Genomic DNA, 11,427 nt, shown 5'->3' on the forward strand with positions numbered 1-11,427 from the left:
CCTGCTCACACAGTTAATGTATGAACACAGTGAGATAATTAATGCAAAGTGTTCTGCTTTCAGGGCTGGCATAAGAGTTCAATTAAGTACTGGCATTCATAATAAATCCCCTATTTAGAAAAATAGGACTGGACTCAAGTGAGTGAAGGTGGAGGCAGTGTGGAATATCGGGGGTATAAAATCTAAACTAAGAAGGCAAAAAAATTGCAAGAAGAGAACAGAATGAATGAAAGTTATTACAGAAAAAAAAATCAAAAGGACCCAACAAAATATATTGGATACAGAATGCGAGAGTAGGAAAAATCTTAAATAGCTCTCTGTTTTGAGCCAGCGTAGCTAGGAAAAGTACTGCCATGAGAAATAGGTGACCCCTGACGAGGAGCAGATATGGAAGAAATGAGGAATCACTTTTAGAAGTGTCTTTGAGGAAATACCATAGGATATTCCTCTGAATATGCCCAGCAGGTAGCTGAACAAATGAAACTAGAGCTCAGGAATGAAATCAAGCTGTGCCACCTTGTTCAAAATCTCCGCATTCTAAAAGCCTCCTTCCTGACCACTACCTTCTCTCCTCCATCACTTCCCACTCATGCTGAATCTCCTTACTCAATCTCTAGAGGTCTTAGGTAAGAGTTCTCAAACTGGCAGCCCCCCACGCATTGTTTCACCCAAAGAATGTTTCAAAAATTTTCTGAATTAGTTGTCAACATTTAAAAATTGTAAGGGTTCACATAAATTTCAACTTCCAGCTCCTCTTGCAAAATTGGAAATATCTGAGGAAAAAGTGAGCCCATGTTCCCACATGGAAACAATAAGCTGAAGCCGAATAGCAGCTGACGTTATTAGGGAAGGAGTATGGCTGGTCTCTGGAGACTGCTGAGTGTGGGACCTCCTAGGACCTTTGTTTCTTCCTTTGCTCTCCATAGTCCATGAGTCAGATCCCAGACTCACCTCCCTACTCCAGTCCAGACCCACGTGTATTTTAATCATATAAACATTTAAGGACTACTGTGCACCAGGCACGGAGCTAGAGAAACAAAGTTGAAAAGAAGGCACCCTCTGCCCTCTGTCTACCCTGTCAGCCTCATATCCAGCCACACCAGCATATTCTCAATTCCATGAGCCACATGTGCTTTCCCTGCTTCCCAAGGCTTTGCACATGCTGTTCCTTCTGCCCCTACAGCTAAGCCCAAACCCCATTCTCCTAATCATCCTTCAAGTCTGAAATGACATTTCCTCATAGAGGCCTTCCCAGACTCCCCATTAAGTAGCATAGAATCATCCCCTTTCACATGTTCCATGGCTCTTCCCCCTTCTTGTACTTTCTCCACGTCTATCTCTAAGACCAGACTTCATCTTGTTCACCAATTAATTTCCAGCATCTAGCACAGCCAGACAAGTACTTCCATAAAACTTTCCATATGTCTCCTAGGCACGTTTTGTTCCAACATGGCTCATCTTGCCAGCTTCCCCCCGCTTCACTTCCTCCACTTTTGCTTCCACAGTAGAATCGGACAGGCTATTGGGCACTCTCTTCTTAAATATAAAACAGTTTTAAGCGGGAGGTGAGTGGATCAAATTCAGGATGCTAAAAGATTGTGCTGACTGCAGAGTGGAGAAAAATCGAGAAAAGTGGATGCGAAGAGTCCAGTTAGATTACCTCAGTAAATCGCCACTCCAGTTCTAGAACAACTTGGGATTCTACACATCTAACTGCGGTGTTCTGTTACATTTCATGGCACTTTCCACGCCTTCACACACATAGCGGCAAACTACCGCGAAACCTCCAGACCCAGCTGCCCTCCACGAGACGCGTTCGGTGATATGCACTCCTCCCCACTGTGAGACTCCGAGACCCCAAACTCCCTCGGACTCTCCCAGTTGGGTCCAGGGCCACACTCGGCGCAGCCAAGCCCGCCCTACCCGAGGTCGCACACGGGCCGCTCTGGGGTCAATGGTTCTTTGGAGGACCAAGAGGACAAAGGCAAGAGGGGAATTCATTAGGGGAGGATAGTTAAGAGGGAGCGAAAGGAAGAAGAAATCATGAAATGCAATGCCCCGCCAGGGAACTCCGAACAAGGAACAGGGAACAAGGTTTACCAAAGCGAATCTTCGAACACTCCCACTACAGCTGCCCTCAGCGCTTCAACTACCGGCTTAAATGAGCCACGCCCCTTGCGCGACAAAGAAAACGCACTATTCCTGCGACCAGCTGGGGAAGCACCCCGCTACCTTTTACCAGACCAGCCAATCAGTTCAGTGAAGCTTTCGATCAAGACAGTCACGCTCCGAGTGGCCAATGAAATTGAAGGCTCTGCCTTCCATGCCCAACTCTGATTGGCTTACAATCCCGGAACAGGCGTTAACCCAGGGAAGGCAGTGGCAAGATGGCGTCCCTGGATCGGGTGAAGGTACTGGTGTTGGGAGACTCAGGTGAGCGGCTTACCCCACCTCTGGGGCTCCAGACACTTTTGAGTTACGTAGTAACCCTCCCCTTAACTTCCTTCCCTCAACTTCCTGGGTCCTCGGCCCGTGGCTGAAGTCCCTCCCAGGGCCTGAAGACTACACTTCCCAGGGGACTTTGCTCCGTGTGACGACGCGGCGGCGGCGGCGTCGCGCGGGTGGGGGTCGCGGAGCCCGGGTCTTTTTTTTGCCTTCGCGGCTTTCCACATCGGTCTCCCAGGCGACCCCAGCCTAGAGTGTATTGTCAATTCTTTTATTTAAAAAAAAAAAAAAAAAGGCAGGCATTGAGTATTGTATGGGGTTCTATGTTAAGGGTACAGAAGTTAGTAGGACCGTGCCTTGAAGAGATTTTGTTCATTAAGGAAGTCAAACGTGCACTGAGAAACGTGCACTGGCAAGCGCTTCGCGTATATTAACTCGTTTAATTCTGAGATCAGTCTTGCTATCCCATTTTACAGATGAGAGTAGTGAGGCAGAGAGATGTAAATGACAGAATCCTTTTGAACGCAGAGTCCACGAACTTAAACGCTAAGTTATAATTATGCAGTGACATATTGGGTAGTGGTCCTGTTTTATTCTTAACTGAGTTTAATTTCCTGGTTTTCGTTTGATCTTCATGGAAAACCTATTATGTCCTAGACTGTACAATAGAGAAATTAAAGTAAGAGTTTTATTCTGAAGCAGCTAGGATTTAACGCTGAGGCCAATTTAATCCTAGTGTTAAAATTCCTTTTTTTTTTTTTTTTTTATCTCAGTAGATGCAAAAAAAAATTCTTTTGATACCTGGGACATTTGAGAACTACAGCTGACGTCTGGATTTCCAGCTCCCACCTCACTGCCCTTAATCTTTTCTTCCATAATCCGCAATTCAGCTCTCCTTAGTAACTTCAATAAATGCTGACCTTGCATTTTATAGAAGCGCTCTTCTGGAGTTGGCCTAAGAGCATGTGTTGTGAGCAAAGACATTGTGCTAGATTCTTGGAGGTGGAGAGGCTTGAAAACTTAACAGAAACTAAATAAAATTGTGGGCAGCAAATATAGGTTAAGAATGCTGTCACATTGCCCTGAGGATTATTTGCATTATGAAATATTTTACAGAGAGCATTATTTAATATTCCCCTAAGAAAGTTGCCTTTTGAAACTCAATGAACATAATCACAATTTGTGTCGACTTCATTTCCATCAGGTAGCTTGAAGTGGTGCCGAAGTTAATTTAATAAAATCACTTAGTTTTACAGATAAAGAAAGTAATTGTGGCCTAAAGGGACTTGGCAAGAGTATCACTGAGTAGAATTTAGAATCCAGAACTAACAGGCTTCTTCCTGATATGTTAAGTGGGTGTTTTCTGTCCTCTATAATTCCATTTTCTGTTGTGTCTAACAATCCCTTCATATTACAAACTGCTGCAACTAGTCAATTTATTTTCTTTCCAACAGGCACTGTATTAGGTTCTGGAGTTATAACTGTGGAATTAATGCATCATGTAACAGGGATAGAATTAGCAGCTACATTAAATGTGGAAAAAGTAATCAGGCAATTGATAAGCTTCCCTACTGCCCCCCTCCCCATATGGTTTAGTTGTAAAGCAGAAGACACAGCTGTGATGGCCAGGAAAGTGATTGATGTTGTCACACATTCACTAATGTTAACCTTTATGTGCAAAGTTAGTTACTGTCTTTTTATCTTTTTAAAAGGTAATTTTGTCAGTCTCCTTTTAACTGCGATTTAAAAGTACACAGTCTGGCAGTTTAGAATACACTTTTTACACTTCCTCGGCCTTTGTTTCAAACATGAAAGTTTATTTTTAAATAAAGGCCATTTCCCTCATCAAAATTTGAGGGTTTCACAAATATATAAAGAAATGACTTAGCCAGACAAGGTGGCTCTTGCCTGTAATCCCAGCACTTTGGGAGGTTGAGGTGGGTGGATTGCCTGAGCTCAGTTCAAGACCAGCCTGGGCAACATGGCAAGACCCTCTCTCTACCAAAAACAATACGGAAAGTTAGCCAGGCATGGTGATGCACACCTGTAGTCCCAGCTGCTCAGGAGGCTGAGATGAGAAGATCACTTGAACCCAGGAGTTTGAGGCTGCAGTGAGCTAGGATCGTGCCACTGCACTCTAGCCTGGGTGATAGAGTGAGAACCTATCTCCAAGAAAAAAAAATAAAAAGAAGAAGGAAATGAGTTGATATTTGGAGATTTGTTTTCTATCCTATTGAGATATTTGGTAATTTGGTAAGGAACCCCAAAAGTCTCACTACCATACGGTTTTCTCTTTCTTTCAGAGATTAGGGACTAGTATTTGTCAGCTGTATTTGGAGCTGACATTTATTTATATTGGGCCTTTCTTGCCGCCAAGCAAATCAAGTGCATTCTTTTGATCAAATTTAGTTCTAAAGGTGAAAACATAAAATCAGAATGTCCCAAAATTCTTAAAGAAATGAAATTAGCCATTATTCCCTAGCACTTCAACTGTTCTTACTGTTTGGGTTTCATCCTGCGTTAGCTAATACTTATCACCCAAAGCAGTTAATTCATGGAGAGCGATACAATTTTACTGCCTAGAAATGTTTACCCTAACACAATTAAGCTAAACTAGGCCTCAAGTGTTGCATCAAGCTGATAATTAAGTGGATAGATACATTCCTTGAACATAAACAAACCTATTTACAAATACAGAATCAACGATATATCCTAAAAGTTACAGATGTTAGATACAATGCAGTAAATTCAATGACAAATGTAATTTTGAATATTTAAAAATCTTAAATGTTTCTATGTAAAAAAATTAATAAAAGTGAATCCTGGGAAAATGTTTGATTCAATTACACATACATAAAATGATTAATATATTTAATAGATAAAGAGCTCATGTAAATTAATGACACTAAAACCTGGTAGATAAAAGTACAGAGCAGATCAACAGAGAATTTATGAGAGGAAAAACAACTGATTTGCCAGAATAATCATAATGATAATCTTTGATCTTTATCAGAAAGTAAAGAAATGCAGACTAAAGCAAGCTGTCACTCCCCTGCTGCCCCCCACCACTGAGACGGACTGTTGCTCTGTCACCTAGGCTGGAGTGCAGTGGCACAATCTCAGCTCACTGCAACCCCTGCCTCCTGGGTTCAAGCGATTCTCTTGCCTCAGCCTCCCAAGTAGCTGGGATTACAGGCACCCACCACCACGCCCAGCTAATTTTTGTATTTTTAGTAGAGACGGGGTTTCACCATTTTGGCCAGGCTGGTCTTGAACTCCTGACCTTGTGATCTGCCTGCCTCCGCCTCCCAAAGTGCTGGGATTACAGGCATGAGCCAACGCGCCTGGCCAAGATGTCACTTTTATTCCTTTATCAAGTTAACAAAGATGAAAAGCCAACTACATGATACTGTTGAGGTGCAACAAGACCTGCAGGCTCAAGTGTATGGCTGGTGGCAGTATAACCCTATGAAAGTTATTTCTCAATACATATCAAGAAGTTTAAATGTTTCCTTTTAAGTACTGAGTTTACTTCTGGGAAGGTATACTAAGGACATAATTTTAATTTTAAACAAAGGTTTAAACAGAAATAACCTTTCACTAGCATATCAAAAATTTCAAAACACCCTAAATATCTAATAATGGAAGAATGATTAAGTAAATTTTTATGCCTACTCTCTGAAGTACTATGGAGATACTTTAAATGTTTATGAAGATTTTGGAATAATATGGAAACTTTTAGTAAATACTAATTAAGGTTCTGATCTAAGTACTAAAGATAAAAAAGATGCATAAGAACCCTCAAGGAACTTAAAATTAAGGGGGCGGTTCCAAGATGGCAGATTAGGAACAGCTCCAGTCTACAGCTCCCAGCGTGAGCAACGCAGAAGATGGGTGATTTCTGCATTTCCAGCGAGGTACGAAGTTCATTTCACTGGGGCTTGTCGGACAGTGGGGGCGGGACAGTGGGTGCAGCCCACTGAGTGTGAGCCAAAGCAGGGTGAGGCATCACCTCACCCGGGAAGTGCAAGGGGTCAGGGAATTCCCTTTCCTAGCCAAGAGAAGCAGTGACAGACGGCACCTGGAAAATTGGGTCACTCCCACCCTAATACTGTGCTTTTCCAACAGTCTTAGCAAACAGCACACCCGGAGATTATATCCCTCACCTGGCTCAGAGGGTCCCATGCCCACGGAGCCTTGCTCATTGCAAGCACAGCAGTCTGAGATCAATCTGCAAGGGGGCAGCGAGGCTGGGGGAAGGGCGCCTGCCATTGATGAAGCTTGAGTAGGTAAACAAAGAGGCCAGGAAGCTCGAACTGGGTGGAGCCAACCCCAGCTCAAGGAGGCCTGCCTGCCTCTGTAGACTCCATCTCTGAGGGCAGGGCATAGCCAGAAACCTCTGCAGACTTAAATGTCTAGCAGCAGAAACCTCTGCAGACTTAAATATCCCTGTCTGACAGCTTTGAAGTGAGTAGTGGTTCTCCCAGCATGGAGTTTGAGTTCTGAGAACGGACAGACTGCCCCCTCAAGTGGGTCCCTGACCCTGAGGAGCCTAACTGGGAGGCACCCTCCAGTAGGGGCAGACTGACACCTCACACAGCCAGGTACCCCGCTGAGAAAAAGCTTCCAGAGGAATGAATGATCAGGCAGCAACATTTGCTGTTCAGCAATATTCACTGTTCTGCAGCCTCTGCTGCTGATACCCAGGCAAACAGGATCTGGAGTGGACTTCCATCAAAATCCAACAGACCTGCAGCTGAGGGTCTTGACTGTGACAAGGAAAACTAACAAACAGAAAGAACATCCACAACAAAACCACATCTGTATGTCTCCATCATCAAAGACCAAAGGTAGATAAAACCACAAAGATAGGGAAAAAACAGCAGAAAAGCTGAAAATTCTAAAAATCAGAGTGCCTCTCCCCCTCCAAAGGAACGCAGCTCCTCTCCAGCAACGGAAAAAAGCTGGGTGGAGAATGACTTTCACGAGTTGAGAGAAGAAGGCTTCAGATGATCAAACTTCTCCAAGCTAAAGGACGAAGTTCAAAACCATTGCAAAGAAGCTAAAAACCTTGAAAAAAGATTAGATGAATGGCTAACTAGAATAACCAATGTAGAGCAGTACTTAAAGGACATGATGGAGCTGAAAACCATGGCACGAGAACTACGTGACGATGCACAAGCTTCAGTAGCCGATTTGATCAGCTGGAAGAAAGGATATCAGTAATTGAAGATCAAATGTATGAAATGAAGTGAGAAGAGAAGTTTAGAGACAAAAGAGTGAAAAGAACGACCAAGTCTCCAAGAAATATGGGACTATGTGAAAAGACCAAATCTACGTCTGATTGATGTACCTGAAAGTGACAGGGAGAATGGAACCCAGTTGGAAAACACTCTGCAGGATATTATCCAGGAGAACTTCCCCAACCTAGGAAGGCAGGCCAACATTCATGTTCAGGAAATACAGAGGATGCCACAAAGATACTCCTCAAGAAGAGCAACTCCAAGACACATAATTGTCAGATTCACCAAAGTTGAAATGAAGGAAAAAATGTTAAGGGCAGCCAGAGAGAAAAGTCAGGTTACCCATAAAGGGAAGCCCATCAGCGAATCTCTCAGCAGTAACTCTACAAACCAGAAGAGAGTGGGGACTAATATTCAACATTCTTAAATAAAAGAATTTTCAACCCAGAATTTCATATCCAGCCAAACTAAGCTTCATAAGTGAAGGAGAAATAAAATCCTTTATAGACAAGCAAATAGAGATTTTGTCACCACCGGGCCTGCCCTAAAAGAGCTCCTGAAGGAAACACTAAACATGGAAAGGAACAATCGGTACCAGCCACTGCAAAAACATGCCAAAGTGTAAAGACCGTCAAGGCCAAGAAGAAACTGCATCAACTAACGAGCAAAATAACCAGCTAACATAATGACAGGATAAAATTCACACATAACAATATTAACGTTAAATGTAAGTGGGCTAAATCCTCCAATTAAAAGACACAGACTGGCAAATTGTCAAGACCCATCAGTGTGCTGTATTCAGGAGACCCATCTCACGTACAGAGACACACATAGGCTCAAAGGGATGGAGGAAGATCTACCAAGCAAACGGAAAACAAAAAAAGGCATGGGTTGCAGTCCTACTCTCTGATAAAACAGACTTTAAACCAACAAAGATCAAAAGAGACAAAGAAGGCCATTACATAATGGTAAAGGGATCAATTCAACAAGAACAGGTAACTATCCTAAACATATATGCACCCAATAGAGGAGCACCCAGATTCATAAAGCAAGTCCTTAGAGACCTAGAACGAGACTTAGACTCCCACACAATGATAATGGGAGACTTTAACACCCCACTGTCAACATTAGACAGATCAAAGAGACAGAAAGTTAACAAGGATATCCAGGAACTGAACTCAGCTCTGCACCAAGCAGACCTAATAGACCTCTACAGAACTCTCCACCCCAAATCAAAAGAATATACATTCTTCTCAGCACACATCACATTTATTCCAAAATTGACCACATAGTTGGAAGTAAAGCAATCCTCAGTAAATGTAAAAGAACAGAAATTATAACAAACTGTCTCTCAGACCACAGTGCAATCAAACTAGAACTCAGGATTAAGAAACTCACTCAAAACCACTCAGCTGCATGGAAACTGAACCTCCTGCTCCTGAATGACTACTGGGTACATAATGAAATGAAGGCAGAAATAAAGCTGTTCTTTGAAACCAATGGGAACAAAGACACAACATACCAGAATCTCTAGGACACGTTTAAAGCAGTGTGTAGAGGGAAATTTGTAGCACTAAATACCCACAAGAGAAAGCAGGAAAGATCTAAAATTGACACCCTAACATCACAATTAAAAGAATTAGCGAAGCAAGAGCAAACACATTCAAAAGCTGGCAGAAAGCAAGAAATAACTAAGATCAGAGCAGAACTGAAGGAGATAGGGACACAAAAAACACTTCAAAAAATCAGTGAATCCAGGAGCTGGTTTTTTGAAACGATCAACAAAATTGATAGACCACTAGCAAGACTAATAAGAAAAGAGAGAAGAATCAAATAGATGCAATAAAAAATGATAAAGGGGATATCACCACCAATCACACAGAAATACAAACTACCATCAGAGAATACTATGAACACCTCTACGCAAATAAACTAGAAAATCTAGAAGAAATGGATAAATTCCTGGACACATACGCCCTCCCAAGACTAAACCAGGAAGAAGTTGAATCTCTGAATAGACCAATAACAGACTCTGAAATTGAGGCAATAATTAATAGCCTGCCAACCAAAAAAAGTCCAGGACCAGATGGATTCACAGCCGAATTCTACCAGAGGTACAAGGAGGAGCTGGTACCATTCCTTCTGAAACTATTCCAATCAATAGAAAAAGAGGGAACCCTCCCTAACTCATTTTATGAGGCCAAGATCATCTTGATACCAAAGCCTGACAGAGACACAACAAAAAAAGAGTATTTTAGACCAATATCCCTGATGAACATCAATGCAAAAATCCTCAATAAAATACTGGCAAACCAAATCCAGCAGCACATCAAAAAGCTTATCCACCATGATCAAGTGGGCTTCATCCCTGGGATGCAAGGCTGGTTCAACATACACAAATCAATAAACATAATCCAGCATATAAACAGAACCAATGACAAAAACCACATGATTATCTCAATAGATGCATAAAAGGCCTTTGACAAAATTCTACAGCCCTTCATGCTAAAAACTCTCAATAAATTAGATATTGATGGAACATATCTCAAAATAATAAGAGCTATTTATGGCAAACCCACAGCCAGTATGATACTGAATGGGCAAAAACTGGAAGCATTCCCTTTGAAAACTGGCACAAGACAGGGATGCCTTCTCTCACCACTCCTATTCAACATAGTGTTAGAAGTTCTGGCCAGGGCAATCAGGCAGGAGAAGGAAATAAAGGGTATTCAATTAGGAAAACAGGAAGTCAAATTGTCCCTGTTTGCAGATGACATGATTGTATATCTAGAAAACCCCATTGTCTCAGCCCAAAATCTCCTTAAGCTGATTAGTAACTTCAGGAAAGTTTCAAGATACAAAATCAATGTACAAAAATCACAAGCATTCTTGTACACCAATCACAGACAAACAGATCCAAATCATGAGTGAACTCCCATTCACAATTGCTTCAAAGAGAATAAAATACCTAGGAATCCAACTTACAAGGGATGTGAGGGACCTCTTCAAGGAGAACTACAAACCACTGCTCAATGAAATAAAAGAGGACACAAACAAATGGAAGAACATTCCATGCTCATGGGTAGGAAGAATCAATATCGTGGAAATGGCCATACTGCCCAAGGTAATTTATAGATTCAATGCCATCTCCATCAAGCTTGCACTGACTTTCTTCACAGAATTGAAAAAAACTACTTTAAAGTTCATATAGAACCAAAAAAGGGCCCGTGTTTGCAAGACAATCCTAAGCCAAAGGAACAAAGCTGGAGGCATCATGCTACCTGACTTCAAACTACCCTACAAGGCTATAGTAACCAAAACAGCATGGTACTGGTACCAAAACAGAGATATAGACCAATGGAACAGAATAGAGCCCTCAGAAATAATACCACACATCTACAACCATCTAATCTTTGACAAACCTGACAAGAACAAGAAATGGGGAAAGGATTCCCTATTTAATAAATGGTGCTGGGAAAACTGGCTAGCCATATGTAGAAAGCTGAACCTGGATCCCTTCCTTACCCCTTATACAAAAATTAATTCAAGATGGATTAAAGACTTAAATGTTAGACCTAAAACCATAAAACCCCTAGAAGAAAACCTAGGCAATACCATTCAGGACATAGGCATGGGCAAGGATTTCATGTCTAAAACACCAAAAGCAATGGCAACAAAAGCCAAAATAGACAAATGGGATCTAATTAAACTAAAGAGCTTCTGCACAGCAAAAGAAACT

General features: G+C 42.0%; 2 protein-coding genes across 3 annotated transcripts in view; one reads left to right on the forward strand and one right to left on the reverse strand.

Moving 5' to 3' along the window:
* Nucleotides 1-2,173, reverse strand: part of GTF2E1 (general transcription factor IIE subunit 1) — a 37,958-nt gene extending 35,785 nt beyond the window's left edge. The window contains exon 1 of one of the 2 annotated variants that reach the window (XM_032150073.2): nt 2,101-2,173. The gene's annotated coding sequence lies outside the window, so the exon portion shown is untranslated. Of the gene's footprint in view, nt 1-1,660; nt 1,905-2,100 lie in introns of those variants that run through there. The other variant, XM_058437440.1, reaches the window with a different exon arrangement.
* A 214-nt stretch (nt 2,174-2,387) lies between these two features.
* The window catches only part of RABL3 (RAB, member of RAS oncogene family like 3), a 49,868-nt gene continuing 40,828 nt past the window's right edge, over nt 2,388-11,427 (forward strand). Inside the window, exon 1 of the mRNA XM_058438153.1 lies at nt 2,388-2,411. Coding sequence (XP_058294136.1) covers nt 2,388-2,411 — 24 coding nt within the window. The remainder of the gene's footprint in view (nt 2,412-11,427) is intronic.

This window comes from Hylobates moloch, unplaced genomic scaffold (genome assembly GCF_009828535.3).
Source record: "Hylobates moloch isolate HMO894 unplaced genomic scaffold, HMol_V3 SCAFFOLD_4, whole genome shotgun sequence".
NCBI lineage: Eukaryota > Metazoa > Chordata > Mammalia > Primates > Hylobatidae > Hylobates > Hylobates moloch.